A 20306-nucleotide genomic window follows, 5' to 3' on the forward strand; every position below is an offset into this window, starting at 1 on the left:
ACCGCAATGTCGTCCGTCCAGTCGCTCTCTATGGTTCTCAGTGTTGGCCGACCATAAAAAACAATAAACGGCGTCTTGCGGTAATGGTAAGATATAGAAAGTTTATAAGTGCTAACACCATGATATGTCCTCACTGGCTCACCATTGCTCGCCTTTCCGGAAAGAAACCAGCTTGAGGAGAAAGCAAACCTTCGTGATATATGGGATCACCTAGAAACAATGCATCAGCATACCTGGACTCAAAAACAAAACAACGTGACTTTACACGACCAGTATTTCATCAGTCAGACGTCAGTCTGAATGACAAAATCATTGCAAACTGATCGTCTGTGGCAGTGGCTGATGGACTGAAGAAGCAGACTGATGGATATTTAAATGTTTAGATGAAATCTATCAGTCTGGCTGAACTGATGAGATGCTGAGAGTTGTGCAGCTGTCATTTTGCAGTTAGTCACAGCATGACTTCCAAATGGCTCTAATGTACTAATTCGAGTCGATGTATTCATTATTCTACAATGATATTCGCTTCTTTTTTGAAAAAGAAAGTATCCGGTGCTTTTTGAAATATCGAATTTTATTATATATCGTTTTTTTTTTTTTAATTTTATTGAGGGTTTGGTATTTCAAAGGAGAGTCTTACATTTTTTGTGTTGTAATAATGGAGTTGTTTTCATCAGTCAATTTTTGATGGATTGATTGACGCTAGACTGATGAAATACTGATCGTGTAAGGTCAACCATAGAAATTGGTAATCTTGTCTTAACAAAAGATGATCATTTACCACCAACCCGATGGTTGTTAGGTCGCGTCATTGAAACTCATCCGGGAAAAGGTAGCCGTTCAAGAGGCGTAATTCAAAAAGTTCAATATGAAACACGACCAATCGCAAAGTTTTCACTGTTACCTATAACAGATAACAAACCAAAAGAATCAGGGGTTGAGGAGAGCAATCCTGTTACAGAATGCGTCCCTTATATGTACTTCTCTTACAACTCCAAAGGGGAATACTAATCACCACTTACGGCGCAACAGCCAATACCCGGTCTAGGCCTGCCTTAATAAGGAACTCCAGACACCCCAGGAGGCGCTGGCAGCTGCGGCCAATAAGGTGTATGAGATGCACGCGCGTCCCACGATAGCGGCCGTACAGTAGCCTTCAGATAAATTAGGTGAGCTGAAGCGTGACCATCGGGTATTCCCTCAATCTTTGAAACTTGCGCCGGCAAATTCCTCGCCAATTAACACCTACGGGTACAGGCAACTGGACGTGAGTCTTGGCTTGCGTAGGACGTTCCTGTGGCGATTCATCCTGGCGGATGTCAGTTTCCCCATTTTAGGCGCAGACTTCTTGTGTCACTATGGGTTGCTAATGGACTTGCAGAACAGGTCCCTTATAGCCTCCACAACCAACCTTAATTCGTCAGGCCGCATCTCATCTCTCTCAACAACAATCGTCCCGTACTTTTGGAGGACATTGCTGACTCTCGTGTTCGGGCACTCCTCCAAAAGTTCAGCCAGATTACCACCGAATGTAGTCTCTCTAAACCAGTGAAGCACAATGTGCAGCACCACATTAACACTACGGGTTCCTCTGTCTTCTCGAAGGTGCGTCCCCTACCATCTCAGAAACTGGCTATTGCACGGAAAGAATTCGAACGACTTATGCAACAGGGTATCCGCAGACCTTCGAACAGCGGTTGGTCTTCCCCACTCCATAAGGTCCCTAAGTCAAATGGCGAATGGCGTCCCTGTGGGGATTATAGAAGGCTAAACGCGCAGACTGTTCCTGACCGATATCCCATTCCACTCATCCACGACTTTGCGCATTATCTCGCAAAATGCCGCATCTTTTCGACCTTGGATTTAACCAAGGCGTATCACTGAATCCCTGTAGCTCCAGAAGACATTCCGAAGACGGCAATACGCACACCCTTTGGACTCTTCAAAGGTTCATTCACTCGGTCCTGCGAAATCTCGACTTCTTTTTTGTGTGTTTGGATGATGTTTTCGTCGCTACTTCCTCAGAGTCTGAGCACTTAGCCCATCTTGAGTGCATTTTTCAACGTCTCCTTGAGGCTGGTTTAGTCTTAAACGTTGATAAATGCAAGTTTCTCCAGACACAGGTGAGATTCCTCGCCCACTACATTTCCCCTGTCGGAATACAGCCCGGCCCAGACAAGGTGCAACTTCTATCGTCGTTTCCAGCCCAAGGCCGCCCAACACCAGTCCGTTTTGAACGCGTACTTGTCTGGCCCCAAAACAAATGACACACGAGAGATTGTGTGGTCTGAAGAGGCTGTCCGCGCTTTTCACAAAATCCCGACAACAACTGGCTGATGCTACACTCTTGGCATTTCCTCGACAAGATGCGCCCCTAGCCGTTTTTGTTGATGCCACGTGTCTCCGAGATTAACATCCCCGCCTCACTCGGCTTCTCAGCTATTGCCAAGGCGCAGGAGGATGATGCAGTACTTCAGAGCCTCAAATCCAAACCCAAATATAAATTTCGGGAGTTCGGCTCGAACCTTTCTCTCTGCCGCGAATACTCGGCAAAAGGACCCCGGCCATATATGCCGACCACCTTTCGCAAGAAAGTATTCCACGCGGTTCACAACTTAGCGCATCCAGGCATCAGGACGACGAATCGACTAGTCACCGAAAAATACTTCTGGCCCTCCATGAATAAGGACGTCAACTCCTGAGCCAGAGAGTGCATCGCATGCCAGAAGTGTAAAGTCACCAGGCATGTAAGGACAAAGGTGGGCTTATTCCCCTGCACTACCAAGCGGTTTCACACCATACACCCTCGGCATCGTAGGCCCTTTGCGAGACTCGCACGATTACAAGTATTGTCTTACAATCATCGACAGGTTTACGCGGTGGCCCGAGGCAATACCTCTGAAGGACATTAAGGCGCAATCCAGTGCCGAAGCCCTTTGTCATGAGTGGATCCCTCGCTTTGGTGTCCCTGCAGTGATCATCACTGACCAGGGAATGCAATTTGAGTCCACCCTTTTCTCGAAGTTAAGCAAACTCCTGGGATTCAAACGCCAGCGGACTACTGCATACCACCCGCAATACAATGGGATGCTAGAGCGTTGGCACCAGACGCTGAAAGCCGCCATTATGGCTCTCCACGATCCGTCCTGGACTCAAGCCTTGTCTCTCGTCCTACTTGGCCTCCGAACAACTCGCCGAGAGGAATTTGCTGCCAGCCCCGCGGAGCAGGTATACGGAGAGAACCCAAGGCTCCCAAGTGATCCGACCTTCGACGAGAAATCGGGTCTCACAGATTCGGGATTGCTGCTCCTGCTGAAAGACAATGTCCACCGTCTTAAAACTACATTTCCCACCCGACACACATCCACACCTGCCTGCGCTCCCAAGGAGCTGGACACGTGCACGCACGTCCTGGTCAGGACGGATGCTGTCTGGAAGCCGCTGCAGCCTCCATACGAAGGCCCGTACCGTATTCTCTCAGCATTGCGCTCGCCCGAGATTATTACCCTGATTTGACTCAGGTACTCATTCACAGCTGAGTCGACTGGTATCCGACGTCAAATCACGATACAAATCCCTCTGCCACCAGCGAGATTTGAACCGCGACCTTCCGTACGACAGCCTTGTGCTCTAACCACTCAGCTATCCGGACACGAGTTGCTAGTGTTTTATTTACCAAAATTTGCCGCATTCATTTTGTGTGTAATTTTACAATTGAATTTGAAGTTGCAAACTCTCGACCGAGAAGGTCCTTTCAATTTAGTCAAAAGAATGTTCATTTCAAGTTTATTGCAAAATAATTATATTCCTGCTTGACCAAATTCAGAAAGTGCTCTAGACATCCAAAGGTTCCTTGCAGAGTTCATAGGTATTTGTGGAAGTCTGTCTCGGTCATACCTTGGATGTTTAAGTCACCAATGCTATGTCCGTCATACGGCTCGTGATGACCTTTACGGATGGCTTGGATTTGAAACTTGTCCAATCCAAATTCCGTTCGAATAAACATGTCTACTATTCGCAACAGATTTGTAAAGTTGTCATCGGTACCAGGGCACAACTTGATAGGACGGATAGACTCTGAGGTGTCGGTACTCTTAGATTAATGAACAGATAAGGTGGCATACCACCATTCCATGTATGCCGCCAAAACGCCATGAAAACCCTTGGGATAACCAATATAGCAACTAAAGACATTTCTTTGGCCTCTAATTGCTTGTCCCACAACTATCGAGTCGAAAATGAGTTGCTCTTTGCAACCCCTTGACCAGACTCGGCAGCCCTTCTTCTTCTCGGACAGATGTTTTTTACTGCGGCTTGCAAACGGCGCAAGAGTTCAAGCGGATTTTGATCACCAAGGTCGAGTCATGGAGAAAGCCCTTGATGGACTCTATTTCTATACGTCGAAAAACCGTGAGGATTTTCGTTTTCACCGCGGGTACTTACATTCCGCTGGGCACTCGCCGACTTGGCTTAACGGTGATACGTCGCACCCGCTCACTAGTTTGTCAAACTTGACTTGATCGCTTGTAATACATTGCAGCCGGAACTTGGCTTCAATTTTTAAGAACCACAACTCCGGATGGTAGGCATTTAATTGTTTCAATCGGCGCTTCTTCTTTTCCATGGTTAGGGATGTTGCGGCGTCTAGGGTCACTAGTATGTGCATTCAAGGTTTGTCGTACGGCAATGGTGTACTAACCTAACTTCCTTCGTACGAGAATATCCCACAAAGAAGTACACAGAATTATGTACGCAACAATTAACAAGAAGGACGAAGACGGCTACGATTTCTTACCAGGGCAGAGGCAACTCCTCAGACGCTGCCTCACTTCTGCCCTGGGAGCAGCGTGACCGAAGCCGCTCGTAGGTGTTGTACGTAATACCCAACAAGAGTACGAATTATATTCAGCGTAAATCCGCCCACAGTTCAGATCAACACTTGGCCGGAGCTCCTCAATCCCTAAAAGGAAATTGTACCCAATTTTTACCTCGACTAAATTAGTTGGCAAATACAAACTTAAATAAAGTTCCATGCTCCCTAACGACTCCATCTCAACTGTTACTCCGTATTCGATTCCTCTTCTCGCTACCGACCAGAAGCCCTCTGGTGACTTTGTGTTGAACCACCGCCACTATTGTCACTAGGCGTTACGAAGAACAATCCTACAAAGCCTTATTTTGAGTGGCGTATAGGGATGAATATTCGATTTAATACACATGAACAAACAGCTTGTTAATCCATTAAGGTGGTACTTTGGTTTGCTAACAAGCCACATTACATTAAAAAATTTGAATCAAGATTTCTAGTCCAAAGACATCCATTTAAAGTTCAAAAGGAGAAAGAACGATAAAACTTCCGGGGCAAACAAAAATTACCGAAAATTTTCGAAATTTATTTTGCTTGGCTACATTTAATGAGTTGTCTTTCTATTTCTAATTATATTGGCAGCAATTCGACTTGTAAATAATAAATTCTTATGGAAATAAAAATTACTTCTGACACAAATTTCAAAATTGTCGTGTGAAGTTCGTCACAATTCCACCCTTTCGCCGTCTTACATTTTTAGTACAATTGTACTTAACCCTAATCTCACATGAACTAACCATGTTCGCGGACGCTGCCGTCAATCGAGCTAGAACTGGACAGCGAGTAACATCATCGATTAAAACATCAAACGTCAGGAAAGGTTTGGAGAGTGATTTACCATCTTCTCATCACTCGAAAAAAGTGTGAGTCGTCGTCATCGTCGCCCCCTCCCTGCACACGAGTCAACCAAACAGAAGTAAACCAAACAAACCGAAACCCGAAAGACCTGCACATCCCAATTAGGACAAAATCCAGCGTAACCAACAGATCCTCGGGACAAATTTGGAAGTATCTACCCGTTTGGTTTTGCCGCGCGGTTGAAAGTGACGTGAACGCGAAACGAAAGGCAACTACTTCGATAGTCGCCGTTAGTGTAAAACGTCCACAACAGGCGTCCGAGAAGCAGGACGATTAATTTTACCAGCAAAGAACATCAATGGCTGACTCTGAGAAGGTAAATGAACAGCAGCCGGCTGTGGCTCAGCAGCAGCCACTAGCTGCCGATCAGCCGCAGGCCCAGCAGCAAGGAGGAGCCGCAGAAAAATCGGCCGCAGCTTCGCAGCAGCCCGCCAAGGAATTGATTGGTAAGTGCACTCAGTATTGCATTCCTGGGTAGTAAGTAAGTCTGTGGCGGGTGAAGTAAAAATGTGCTTGTCCCGGACATTGCCTCGCCCCCATCAGGCGGCCGCTGGCCTTGTTGGTACTAGTGACTAGTGTGATCTAATTGCGTTACGCACACTTCCATCTAATTCTATCGGTTTTACAAGGTGCTTCAATCGATCCATGGCCTGGCATATTTCTTGCCGCGGCCTTATACCGTAATTGTGAGTTTTCACTCCCTGCACGGTTCGTCATGCGGTGGCGCATGCTCGCCACCGGCCCATGAGATGTGCTAGTAAATTGTCAAAGGTGCGCCATCTTGGAATCGCACATTTCCCGCCCGGTTTAGGCAGCACGGCAGTTTATTTTTAGGTTTAGAAATTTGTACAGCTTCATCCCATGTTATTTGGGCAACAAAGCGAGATGGTATTCAATTGTTTAGTGTGTTCCCGCTTCCGAGTTCAGCTTTGCTTATGACCTTTAAAGAGGGCGACCGTCATCCAGGGGCCCGGTGTGGTCTAAGTGCGTATATCAATGTTTTGATATATCACGCGTCCGATATGGCGGTAAAATACCGTAATCGGGGAACAACCCCATGTAGCGTTTGATGGTTCGATTTCACTGTTTTTAGGTTATCGTGTTTGGCGATTAATCGATAAAGCTGTTTTCGGAGACAAAGTTGTTTTGTTTTTGTCAAGATAAGGGGTGACGAGGATTTAGATGTTTATAATTATCGGTTCCAGTGGCCTGGATTCAAGTTCTTTGTTTCCAGATAATTTTGAACTGAAGATTAAAAACGCTTTTATGTGGATAAGGAATACGATATCTCCTTTTGTAAGGGGAGCACCAGCCATATACAAAAATGATAAGAGATGTTCGCGGAAATTGCTCGGACTATTTTGCAGAGTAAATGCGCAGCATATTTGGTGACCCGAATGTAGCATTATTCGGTTGGTAGCTGTACATTAGAGCCTTCGCCACGCAACGCGATTTGTTGCGATGACCGGCGATCTCTGCCCGCAGCGATCTGTCAAAATAGTTGCATGACGCAACAATGCGTTGCACATGCCCCACAAAGCGATCTGTCCCAGCGATCGATTCGCAGATTGCGGCCGTCAACGATCTGAAGATTCGAAGGTGCTAATAGAAAAGAGAATTTATCAATTTTTTTTTATTTCTATCATGAATTAGTAAAGTCTTAAAGATCTAAATTGTACTTTTCATAATTTGCCTTAAACACATTATTAATCTTTCCCTAGTTTCTATTGGCTTTCTCCAATTCATTGCGTAGTTTTCAATGCTAGGTTGTAATATGTATTGTAATTCTCCGAAAATTTCCCAAAATATGTGGAGATACTGGGAAAATCTATCTTCGTGTGATTGCAATTCACAATGCTTGCGAGCACGTGGCAGCACCTGTCATAACACTAGGTATTGCACAGCTTTTTATGGCTTTGTATATCCCAGCAGGAACCCAAGGGAAAAATTCATTCCGAATTAATGATAATGGAGTCACTGAACGAAAGACGCTTCAAAATTCCTTTGTAGGGAGCTCAGTGGAAGCAAACGCGCACAACATTCTTGGTAACTGATCCATGTTCCAAAGTCAATCATTCGGATGCATCCGTTTCCTGCTGAGATAAGAAGAAGGAAGGAAGGAAGTAAATCGTCTGGGTGACATCGACACACCAGTATCTTTTACCAACCTCGTCCCTATCCGAAGGTGCACAGAAAATTTCCGTGCCCCTTTGCCCCTGAAGTTCTTTGTGTAGTCTCGATTGAAGGGGTACAGACATCGATTCTAAGAAGGTTTTGTTTCACACAAAACCTTAAAAGAGCTGGAGAGAAGTAGATTCTTCATGAATGGAAATTTAGTATTTCGCTCGAATGTCAATTATTCCCGTTAATTATGATATCAGCATATTTGCATGGGTTGAAATCCGATAAATTTGCACGAATTTGATAAGTTTGAGTTGCTATAACTTCGACACTGATAGTCGAATTTCCATGAAACTTGGCATGTCTATCCACGATACTGTCCTCTATGCTCTCGCAAAGTAGCTAGGATGAACCAAAGATGAGTTTCTCAGTCAATTTCTAAAAGTTGGTAAGATACTATTACTGAGTTTATGTGAGCAAATATCGGGATGATACTATATTTTGACGCCTATAAGGAAGGTTCTAATGGAGACCTTCCATTTGATACCCGACACGACTGTATTAGGTGAAAAAAAAAAAATGTACATTCCCCTTTGAATGTATTGTGAGCTCCCCTTTAAACTCTACGTAAAATTGTTACTGCGCGTGGGATTTCGTAGTTCCCATATGTCCACCAAGTTTCAAATCTTTTTCTTCAGGCTTTGTCCCGCTCACAAGCGGGGTCGGCTCGTCGTGATCAGTTTCGCCATTTGGCTTTATCGAATGCCTGATCTGGGTGCAATCGCGAGGCTTTTAAATCCTCATCCAACGTATCAAGCCACCGTTGTTTAGGTCTGCCGTTTGGTCGTTTACCATCGACTTCGATGTTCAGACCAATCTTGGCAAGTGAATTCTCGTTAGCATGAATTGCGTGACCATACCATCGAAGACGCCTCTCTCGCAACTTTTCCACGATCGGTGCAACCCCATAACGATCGCGGATATCCTCATTTCGGATATGATCTAAACGTGTGACGCCACTAGTCCAACGTAGCATCTTCGTCTCCATTACCGCAAGACGCCGTTCATTGTCTTTTATGGTCGGCCAACACTCAGAACCATAGAGAGCGACTGGACGGACGACATTGCGGTAAATTTTAGATTTGAGACGTTCGTTGATACGTCGATCACAAAGGGCACCAGTTGTGGAACGCCACTTCATCCAGGTTGCGATAATGCGTGAAGCAATTTCATAACGCAGTTCTCCATTGGCTGATAGCGTTGACCCGAGGTATTTAAATCGCTTAGTTCTGGGCAGATCACTGCCGCTGACAGTGATTGTGCCTGTTTCATGGGGATCGGTCGTCAAAAATTCAGTTTTGTTTAGATTCAATGTGAGACCGTACTGCATGAGGCGATCATTCCATTTTTTGAAAGTTGCTCGAGATCATTTTTGCTATCAGATGCTAGGAAAACATCATCTGCATAAGGCAGTGTGTTGGGCGCTGGACGTTGGATGTCCCGGGTGACGGTGTCCATAACAAGAACAAAGAGGGGTGGTGAGAGGGCGCTTCCTTGATGAACACCAACAGAGACACGAAGCGGTTTTGATACACCCGCCATACTTCGAACTTTACTTTTCGGATCGTGGTAGAGCAATTGAACCCAGCGCACGAGTTCTTCTGGTACTAAGTGTTGTCGTAAAGCATACCAGATGAGTTCGTGTGGTAGACGGTCAAACGCTTTCTCTAGATCCAGAAAGGCAATGTAAAGAGGGCGATGCTTCTCACGGTGTTTCTCCATGAGTAACCGCACAGCGTGTATTGCGTCCGTAATTCCACAGTTCGTGACAAATTTGACTTGAATCACGGTTATTTCAACGATTTCGCGAATCCGGTTGTCAAGAATGCGTTCAAAAATCTTCATGGTATGGTATGGTAACCGGATCGGAAGGTAATTTGAACATTCTGCTGGGCTATCTTTTTTCCCATATTGGAACTATGGTACTTCCTTGCCAGTCAGATGGTGTTCTTCCTTCCTGCATAACCCGTTTAAAGAATTCACTGAGCCGCAGTGTTGGGTCTCAGCTCTTCGCTTTTCAGAGCTCAGATGCGATATCGTCAGGTCCTGTGGCTTCTCCCGATTTTATTCGCTTTATTGCCTCCTCAACTTCAGTTGCACTGACAGTTAAGCCCATGAGTGTTTTACGTAGGTACCTGTCGTGGAGACCTAACCCTACGGTCCTTTTCAGACAGGGATTGATTTTGTGACCACAATCAGAGCCCCGCTGAGACAAGCAACAATGGTACCAGTCTATACAACTGCATGGCTTAACATTCATACTGGTGGATGCAAGACCTACTTAAATCTTTACCGAACTAAGGAGTACGGCACCCGTGTTGAAACGCAACACCACGCCAAAGCCCGAAGGTTTCTTCTCGCTTGAGCACAACCACCATGAAACTCCCACTAGGGGGGGGGCCAACCGCAAACAACCGAGCTGTACTCACATATAGCAGGAGTTCACCCGAAGTATGTGAGTCCAGGGGCTTTCCCGGTTCCCATGGTACCAGTGTACCCTTGGTAAGGTTTCGTGAGCAATTGGCCACTTCAGATGAGTCCCCGTGCAGACTCGGGTGTGATCGCTCTAATTAGGCCTTTGGAGCATTGGCCTACTGCATCACGGCCGGCCAAAGTGAGTACAGCGTCTCCTGGTGCCACCACTATCGAGGTTCTCCTCGACCACTTGGTTTTGGTTTGGCCAACAGGGTTGCCGCCCCGTCTCCCTCGCCGCCACCTCTGAGCACCAGTTGCGCTGACAGGTGGAACTGGTCCAAATGTCGGCAATGATTGTGGAAGTGGAGGATGAGCAAATTCTTCAGTTGAAATCTACTCGAGGTATTCTCGCCACCTATCTGTTGCGGCTCGACGGTTGGTAAGCAAAGTACCCTTCTTGTCATTAATGGTCTGGTGAAATGACCGCCCTGGAAGGGTGGTTCGTCTTTAAATATGATAGCTCATCCAATGGAATTTGCCGGCCGATTTCTACATATTTAGACTTCTAGTGAATCTGGCTTCCGAACCACGATTCCCCGATAAGAGAAGATTAGACGCTTTGTGATTCCTCGATGCTTAAAACCATCATCTTTTCGCCATAGCATTTCTTGATGGCTATTTTGGTTATTTTCCTTATTACCATCGACACGGATAGTTCATTCTGTAAGATCTGAATGCCTGCCCCGCCACCTAGGAAAAAAAAAAGATGGTGGTAGCTTCGAGCCTTGTTCGACGGTGTGTAGCATCCTCAATTGAACATACAGAAGGTATAAATAGGTTCTATCCGAGCTCGAGTGCACAAAAAATCGATGCCAAGGAACAAATTTTAGTCTAACGGCGGAGTAAGGAAAATAGCTAGTCTTGTCCTTAAATGTGTAAACTCTCCCACTTAGGGCTTAAAAATAGTTAACGTATAGTTGTCGTAAAAGGCGGCTGAAATGTATAACAAGTTGGAAAACCCGAAGCTTCAAGTATGAAAGGATTTGTGTATTTCTTATAGAAGGACATTTGGGTGTGCATTTTCCCCATTAGTACCACGCTCGCAATATATGCATATATTATGTGAGAGTATCCACTTTCGGGTGATATTGGCATTCATAGTCTTGAATTTGCAAAGCGACAATTTTGACGTATTATAACTTTGTTAATAATAGTGCGATTTCTGCCGAACTTAGTAGGATTATGTTTTATGTGATGGTCTATATTACTGGTGTTAAAATGAACTTAAGGGGGGCTTTGCAGCCAATTACTAAATATACTATTTTTAACTTCATTTGAAAGGATATTAGTATGAAGGGTATTTCGGAGCCGAGGTACCACATAGTAGCAGCCTCTTGATTTTTCAGATTTTTTGCTTGAGTAGTATCTAAAAATGGGTACGTTAAAGAGATGATCATTTTCGACCCCCTGCACTGCCAATCTTTCAAAACTAGGACCCGCTTCGGAAAGTACTATTCGGGACCTTTCATTTGGTATCCCACATGGCTATATTTGGTGAAAAAAAATTACACCTCAGTTTTGCATGTATGGGACATCCCTCCCCCCCCTAAATTCGACGTAAAATGGTGTAACTCAGTGTATGCATGAGGGTTCCCAGCTCCCGCCTTTCCACCAAATATGGTGTGTATCCGAAAAAAATGAGTGTGACGGACAGACAGTAAATCAATTTTGATCAAGTTTTGTTTCACATAAAACCTTAAAAAACTGTGGGTTAGCAACCTGTAAATTTCGAAATTTTACTGCTACCAAAACAACGCCGGGGTAGGGACTGACCTCACGCCTACGACCTTTGACTATCGAAAACAGGTTTCTGGAATATGCAGGCACTCTTTGGTAACGGTATCGACAATCGCAACAATATTTGCCTTCCAATTTCAGCGATATAACCTGGACATTTTGTACCTATGCGGAGTGAGACGGTGGACTCTGAATAGTTTTCCTATTCCTCTCGCGGCACTGCGGCTTTGTACTCTAGAAAGCCGAGTAGTACTAGATGCCAACCCAATGTTGAATCGTTTTTGACGGCTACCGCAAGTCGTGTTATCTTGGTTTGGACACCGGTTTCTGATAGGATTATGATCCGTTCCGGGTTAAGGTTCATCACGTTTGTACAGTGCTATGCACCAACGGAGGTTTGGTCGTGTTGGCCATCAAATGAAAGGGCTTGGTTAGTACTTTTTGAAACTGATTTTCATTTTTGATATTGCATGAAACGCAGGGGATTGAGGACGCAAAATGTATGCCCCGAAAAGTGTAACAGATTTAGTTCTCCAGAACCTATTTAATCGAAAATTCTGAAAAGAAGTCGCAATGATGCATCTATACAAAATCTAAGCGTAAAAATACCTCTCATTCTGATACCTGCTCAAGTAAAGTTAACAGCATATTACCATATTTTAGAAATATGCTCGAAAGCAGCCTCCCTTAACTATATCCTTGAAGTACAAAATTTGAATCCATTATAATCAATAATGTAGTATACAATCGCGGAAAGTGTTTGAATGCAACTATTATTAAGAAAGTTATAGAGGTTCAAAATGCTGTATTTTTCGCGAATTTACCGCAATCCTAAGGCATGTATGACTTGTCTCTATCTCCTGTTGGTTAACTTCTTCGCATTTGCTAATAATTTTTAACTCGTAGTATGAAGCGCATCCGGTTGACTATTATCAAAGGAACGCTTCCCAGATCAAATTATTTGTGAATCTGTTTTTTTAAAAATAGAGAGCAATTGAATTTTTTAAATTCTGTCATCGTTCCTCTCATAGGGAAACAACCTTTTATATCTGAAGCGTCTAGCTTCCGGTTTCCCGATTTTCCTATTTATAGTTTACTTTTACTAACTGCCACCAACTGGGTATTTAAGATAAAATGATGTTAACATGATTTCATCAGAATAAAAGGAGTTATATGAGGAATCATCTGGCATCTCGTTTGTCCACTTGTTTTCAAACACCCTGTACATAAATATTTACATTTTTAATGCGAGCGAAGTGTACAACAGTCTATTTGTCGTCATCTCTACTACCACGAAGGTTCGTTCTCTCGTTGTTTCTGATGTTGTAGTTTCACGGGCAGAACTTATACCGTCCGCTTCCTTGATACTATTGGTAGTGATATTTTCTGGGTTAGTCAAAGCTAGCGAATCGGATTTCTTTTAATAATTTTAGGAAGGTGCTCTAGGGAACGTCACAATATACACTTTATTACCTGCTTTTAAATTATAAACTTCCTTATGAAGGGATCGGCCTCTGAAATGCAACATCTTGGGGCTTATTGTACGCGGGGCAGTCCATAACAATAGCAGTCATCTAGTCTGTGGAAGAATGTTCAACTTGCCAACGATTCATTCAGGACAAAATCCATCAAGGTGGGGAAATTCCTGGGATGCATGGCTTCATCTTGTAATGGAATGCCTTATTGTGATCCCTCGCTTTGGTCAACAAACTTCTATAGTTCGCGAATTTTACTCGCCAAAAAGTGAAGAAATTCTACCATTATTTATTCCATTAACTAATTTGTTAGCCCATTGGCTAACTGATGCCGTGCTTGTCATAACTTTCGAAATCCTCACATGACTTCGCTGTGGTTTTGCACCAGCCGTAGAATATCAAAAACATCTAAACTGCTGTCGAAGAACCTCACGAATTCCGGTGGGTTCTTTTGGTCAGCGCTTTTACGAATAAGAGGGAACTGCGTCCAAAATCGCTTGAACCAAATCTTTAACTCGTAAGGCTATGTATCTAGCCATTCGTCCATCCCGCTATAGAGACAATTCCCTTATATTTTTTTCCCTCCCCTTTTGTATTTTCCTCTGCTCTTCTCTCGCTCTCCATTACTACCTTTTCCTTTTGTTCGCACTCTTTCCACATTTCTTTCCTTCCTTCCTCTTCCTTCCCCTTATTCAATAAGGCTCTCTCACTTCTATCATCATGTACTACCTTGATCCTGTTAATTATAATTTGCTTGTTACACTCACGAACTCAGCAATTTTAATTTTACGTTCATTTTTTTTTAGCAACCAAAGTGACCGGCACCGTTAAATGGTTCAACGTGAAGAGCGGCTATGGATTCATCAACCGTAACGATACCAAAGAAGATGTTTTCGTACATCAAACAGCAATTACAAAGAACAACCCTAAAAAAGTGGTACGTTCGGTTGGTGACGGCGAAATTGTCGAATTTGACGTTGTAGTTGGCGAAAAAGGCAATGAAGCTGCCAACGTTACCGGGCCAGCTGGTGAACCTGTCAAGGGTTCACAATTTGCCGCAGATCGTCGTCGTGGTTTTCGTCCATGGATGAGAAATCGTCGACGTAAAAATACTGGAGGTGGTGGCAGTACCAAGAATGGTGATGGCAGCGGCCAGGAAGGACAAGGTGATAGTGGGGACGGTCAGCAAGGCGGTGCTGATAGTCAACAACGTCTCCAACGTCGGCGATTCCGTCCACGTGGACGCGGTCGTGGCTACTATTATGGTGGTGGTGGCGGCAGACGTCCACGTCGCGATCAACAGCAAAATGGTGGAGTCGCCAACGCAGGCGATGGCGGCGACCAAAATAACGCTGATTCAACCGAAGAAGGCGGAGCTCGTACTGGTGTCAACCAGCAGCGTCGCGGTGGGCCGCCGAGACGATTTTTCCGTCGTAATTTCCGCGGTGGTCGCGGAGGCGGTAGTGGTGGCGGCGGCAACCGTCGCCTACCCCGTAATCAAGAAGGTAATTGAGATTCAAGCCAGACTTCTTCAATCCAGTTAAATAAAAAAAAAGTCAAGTACGAGAGATACAGAAATAAAATAGCAACTTTTGAATAGCTCCCCCTTCATGTGCATATAATTTTTTTTTTCTTTCTGACAATAAAAATCTCTATCCGATTATATTACTGTTGATTTCGCCATGCAGTCCTCAAGTATTAAAAACAAAACTTCACTTTGGTCCATCTCGCTGTATTTTTCATCAGTCATCACTAAAAAATTACTTCTTTTTGTCTCTCTCTGTCACTCAAATTAAGAAAATCGTGATCGTAGACAAAAGGTATATAAAATATTTTTCTAAAATTATGCCCATAATTCTGTGCAATATAGGCGGCGAAAATGCAGGAGAAGAAGGTGCTCCCCAGCAACGTGTGCGTCGCAATCAATTCCGTCGTAATCGTCAAAGGGCTGCAGGGTCAGCTAACGTCAATCAAGCTGGCGGCGCCGGAGCATCTTCGAACGCTGCTGGAAGTGGAGAACAACAGGTAAATTAAATATGAAAGTCACAGATTCAAGTCATATATATATATATATATGCTCATATATATATATACCTATATACACGCCATATTCCCTACCACCACTACACAATATATATATGAATTCAGCATTGACCAAATGTTATCGCCTAGTAGTAGGACCCAGTAACGTTTATGAAGATTTTACCGGAAAACTATGTTGAACCTAAGACTGTTGTCTTCGTTACCAAAGGAAATAAATTGAATATTGTTTCAAGCCCATCTTCTCTCCGTACCTTTCAGAGGGCATTCTTCGTTATTTTTATTCCACCAAGTGTACTGCCACGTTGCGTGCGAAGAAAATTTCATGGTTTTTACGATTAATTTATAATTGCGTTTTTTCTTTGAATCCAAACATGCTAAGAGAAGTTTCCTTTGATACACTTTTCATTCCCGGGAACATCAGTTTTGAACCTCTCAATGGGTGTTTGAACAGTCTGCAGTTGACCGACGCCAGAACATGTGTGACATCCCAGTTAAATATGGTGACTCCGTATCACAGACCTGCCGTTGATAAAAATAGCGCTTTCAATTGCATGACATTTCTAGTCCTTTCAGATGTAAACATAAGAACGCAAATTATAAACTTTTTGCGTACGTGGCATTCATTTTAACTATGTTTGTCGGTTTGTCGAAAGTCACATATTTGCAATGTGTATTGGAGGAAAACTACCAGCATTTAAGAGACATCATAACTTTCCAAGAAACGAAATAAGTTTCTATACAGATCACACGCGCTCTTGTGATACTAACTATACTTACACTTACCTATGTGTACTCAGTCAAGTGTATTCATTGTTTTTCATTCGTATATACTTCATTAAGCCATTAATAAGAACGCCAAGAAAACTTATTCGGTAATTTCTTATGACGTTACTGGGTGTCTTATTTAAATCATCACACATTTCGAAACAGAAGCCTTTGTTGAAAATCCATATTTTATCTGCTGATTTACGGAGAAACTTAATATATTCACGAGAAAATTGGCTGTTTATTGAGAGTATGCAATGGGGAATGCAGAGGCTCGGATTCTGAAATGCAAATTTTGACTTTAAAAGCTTTTCCGTTATTTGCCCGTTTGCATTTCTGCTTAAAAAGCAATAGCTCAACTATAATATCCATAAGAATACATATGCAAATGTTGAATTTCGTCTACTTTAGAAGTTGTCATGCTTAACAAAACTGAGGCAGCTAAGTTATAAGATCCCCGTAAGCTGACATCTGAGGCTACATATGTACTTTCATGTATATTATGGTTGGGCCATAAGGGTCGCATCTAATTTGAGACAGTCCTTTTTACAGTCGAAAATAGGAAATTCATTTCTACGCAAAAAGTGTTGATTTTGAGAACGTTTTGAGTTACCAGCGGAGAGTTCCGTATATTCAAAAGGTCTTGATATTATGATTCGAACAATCCAAAGTTTTGGTAAAATGGAACTGTAATTCGGCATTTGATATTAGAAGGGCCTTCATGTGATTGTCATTCTCTCTTAAAAAAAAAAGTATTTTAGCGACCAACCGTTGCGTACGACTTGATCAATGAATAAAAAGTATTTTCAATATAGTCGAAAAATACCAGCATGAATTCGTTCTAAGTGATAGCATTTAGACAGCATAATTGAGGTTTCATTCAATATTACACATTTCGTATTTTATTCATTCATTTATTTGGCTTACTAATCGTCCATAATCCATTGGCTCCTGTGTTATCCTTCATTTGTAATTTATTAGTAAATTCCTTCCGAATTCCAATTTGAAACCTATCATTAAAAATATATATATATATATATATAAAAATTCGGAAGAAACACATTAAATATATGAAACAAATTTATACATCCTCCCCCAAATTTTGTAGGGTGCTGGCCAACCAGTTCAGAATACAACAACTGAAAGTAATGCTTAATGATGTATGATGTAAAAACAGAACAAGAAAAAACAAAGTGAAGTATCCGAAATTTATACTGAGATCATAAAAGGAATAGAGAAACAGCTAAGGTGAAAGGCAATTCACTATAATTTGAAGAGGAAAAATCTAGACGTTAAACCATGTAAAACAGTAAGGAAAAATCGTATCTTCTTTTTTTTTTTTTTTTTGTGGAAATACACTTCAGGGGAAAGTTTTTTTTTGTTTGTGAGATAATAGCATACAGAATAGTGATAAGATCTTTAATTAAAATCAAGAACATTATCAACCGTATATCATCTTTCTACTTATTACAAAATGAGAGCATATGCATTCTGTTATGACGATTATAGAGTTTTTGATATTCGCCACTTTGCACGCATGATTGCAACAAAATAGAGAGTTCTATCGGCCATCCATTACAATAATTTGGGCCTTTTGTCATTTTCAAGTTCCAATCAAATAATCATGCCATCTAGAACCTGGAAACTAACAGCCAAACTTCCAGTGAATCCGATTTTGATACTGTGCAACTGTTCGAAGTCATGTCTAATCTTCGTAAAATTTGAATTAGCTTAGTACATAACGTAAAATGGAAGTAAACGGCTGCAACGGGTGGATAACAATGAACAACAGTATGCATATGATCCAAATAACGTATTGCAAAAAAAAAAAAAAGCTAGAACATCGTAAAAAGGAAAAACAAGAATAAAATCAGCAGACAATATACAAATTTAAAATGAAGTAAAATAAAGTTCCCGTAAAAATAGAGATTAATTGTTAAAATTGACTTTTACCAACTTATAATGAACCGTATTCAGACATCTGAAGAGCTTGAAAATTTACATTCGATTCAATCTTGGATTAAAACAACCTAAAATCGTTGTATATGTCTCTTACTGTACGTACTTATTTCTTGCTTTTCCACAAATCATTTCTTTTGAATTGGTGGTAATATTTGTTTTCCTATTTGAATTTATATTACAACAATATAAAGTTGAATAGGAAGAATAAAGATAAGAAAATGCGATTTAAGAAAAAAAAAAGCAGGAAATCAATGCATGGAAACAAAATTCGATTGAACAGAAAATAACAAACAAGGAAAAGAATAAGCCTATACTCTATGCTTATGTTTATTTATACGAACGAATGGATATGTATTGTAGAAGTAAACAAAAAGAGAAAAAAAAATCGTAAAATTTCAAAAAAAAATTGTTTAATTTTCTGACACTTTTAGCTAAGCCACAATCTAGTCTCTCTTCCTCATCTAGACCAAACGAACGTATTATGACTCTGGAAAAGTTCTGTTTCTTTGTTTGTCAAAATAAATGCTTCGATTAAAGAAAAGTTGGAAAAAATATGCCACTGAAAGTACTGTTCACCGCTAAGCACTTGGAGAGAGAAGTAGAACCTCAGAAGCGTTCACAAGTACGTTTTCACTGATAATGCAACGTAACCCTTATTATTATTCTGTAAAGGGAAAGTCACACCGCGTCCTTGAAGAACTATTGTGCCCCTTTTACTGGTTATAGTGCACCTATTGATCATAGTATCTCAAGCAGGCTTATAACCGTTACGAACTTTAATTTGTTCCCTACTTCCAGATCTTTCAGCTTTGCATCTGGTATTAAATGTTCTCCCAGATGCCTCGACTTACTTTGCACAAGTGCCGGACACTGTCCCAGGACGTGTATAGAGGTTTCGTCATCCTCCTCACAAAACCTGCAGGCAGTGTCCGTAGATATCCCTAGCTTCCCTAGGTGATAGTTCAGCCGACAATGACCAGTGAGAATTCCCACTATGATTCGGAGGTTCTTTTCGGTGAGGTTTAAGCAATCCTTTGTGCGCATGGGTTCGTATCCCCCAATAAGCACCCTGGACTGCTCCATCCCTGGTAGGCCCGCCCAGTATAGTTCCCTCAACCGTTCCTCTTCATTCCTTAGATTCATAGCCATGAAACCGTTTGCGATTGCACAGAAGGGTTCTGGTCCGTGTAAACGCGTCCCTGCTCCCTACTTGGCCAGTTCGTCCGCTGCCTCGTTGCCTTCCAACCCAGCATGGCCTGGAACCCAAAGTATCCAGACTTTGTTGGACGACCCAAGTGTATTCAGTCTCTTAAGGCATTCCCATTCCAGTTTAGCTCTTAGCCTTACAGTGGTAGTTCTTCTGTCTTCACTACTCAGTGTAAGCTCATGAATTGTGATTAATAACGATTTTCCGTGATAGTTTCATTATGTTGAGCAGCTCATAATATACTACACTCAGTGATGGTGCACTAAGTTCAGAGCTTGCCCATGAGTACTTGGTCTCGATGATGATGTATAATATTGTACACATTATCCAATAAAATTTGCATCTGATGGCCCGAATTCCTAGGGCACGAGGCTCTAATGTATTTCGAAACTTTTGTGTGACCAACTCCTAATAATTTTGAAAGTTAATCTCGTATTTGACATGGGGCCTCAGGAAGAAATACTTTAAATTCTTCATATTTAAAATCCCACCTGTGTGTTTCTTATCTTCAACATCAAAATTATTTTTAAATCATGTTTCTGATAGGTCATAAACACCATAAGTCATGGCGCGATTGCTGTCTGTTTCAGAATGCTCGATCTGTATAAATGTAATTTATACGTCTCAGATTGTTCTTTCCATTATGCCAATATGGTCAGTATATATAAGCAGTTAGGTGGAGGATAGCGCCTCTTTCATTTACATCCAGCATCTTGGATCACTTTTTTCAACGCCA

At 42.3% G+C, this 20306-nt stretch overlaps 1 protein-coding gene across 1 annotated transcript; it reads left to right on the plus strand.

Moving 5' to 3' along the window:
- Positions 1-5613: 5613 nt before the first annotated feature.
- LOC119660872 (Y-box factor homolog) lies at positions 5614-18603 on the plus strand. The gene is made up of 4 exons (XM_038069783.1): positions 5614-6171; positions 14400-15098; positions 15464-15618; positions 17510-18603. Exons 1-4 carry the CDS (start codon positions 6024-6026, stop codon positions 17555-17557), a joined length of 1050 nt encoding a protein of 349 aa, XP_037925711.1. The 5' UTR covers positions 5614-6023; the 3' UTR covers positions 17558-18603.
- Positions 18604-20306: the final 1703 nt, after the last annotated feature.

The sequence above is a fragment of the Hermetia illucens genome, chromosome 7, assembly GCF_905115235.1.
Source record: "Hermetia illucens chromosome 7, iHerIll2.2.curated.20191125, whole genome shotgun sequence".
Lineage (NCBI taxonomy): Eukaryota > Metazoa > Arthropoda > Insecta > Diptera > Stratiomyidae > Hermetia > Hermetia illucens.

Coding starts and splice junctions, on each gene's coding strand:
- LOC119660872 (XM_038069783.1), top strand. CDS start 6,024: ATGGCTGACTCTGAGAAGGTAAATGAACAGCAGCCGGCTGTGGCTCAG. Junction 6,172..14,399: donor GCCCGCCAAGGAATTGATTG/GTAAGTGCACTC, acceptor ATTTTTTTTTAG/CAACCAAAGTGACCGGCACC. Junction 15,099..15,463: donor CCTACCCCGTAATCAAGAAG/GTAATTGAGATT, acceptor TGTGCAATATAG/GCGGCGAAAATGCAGGAGAA.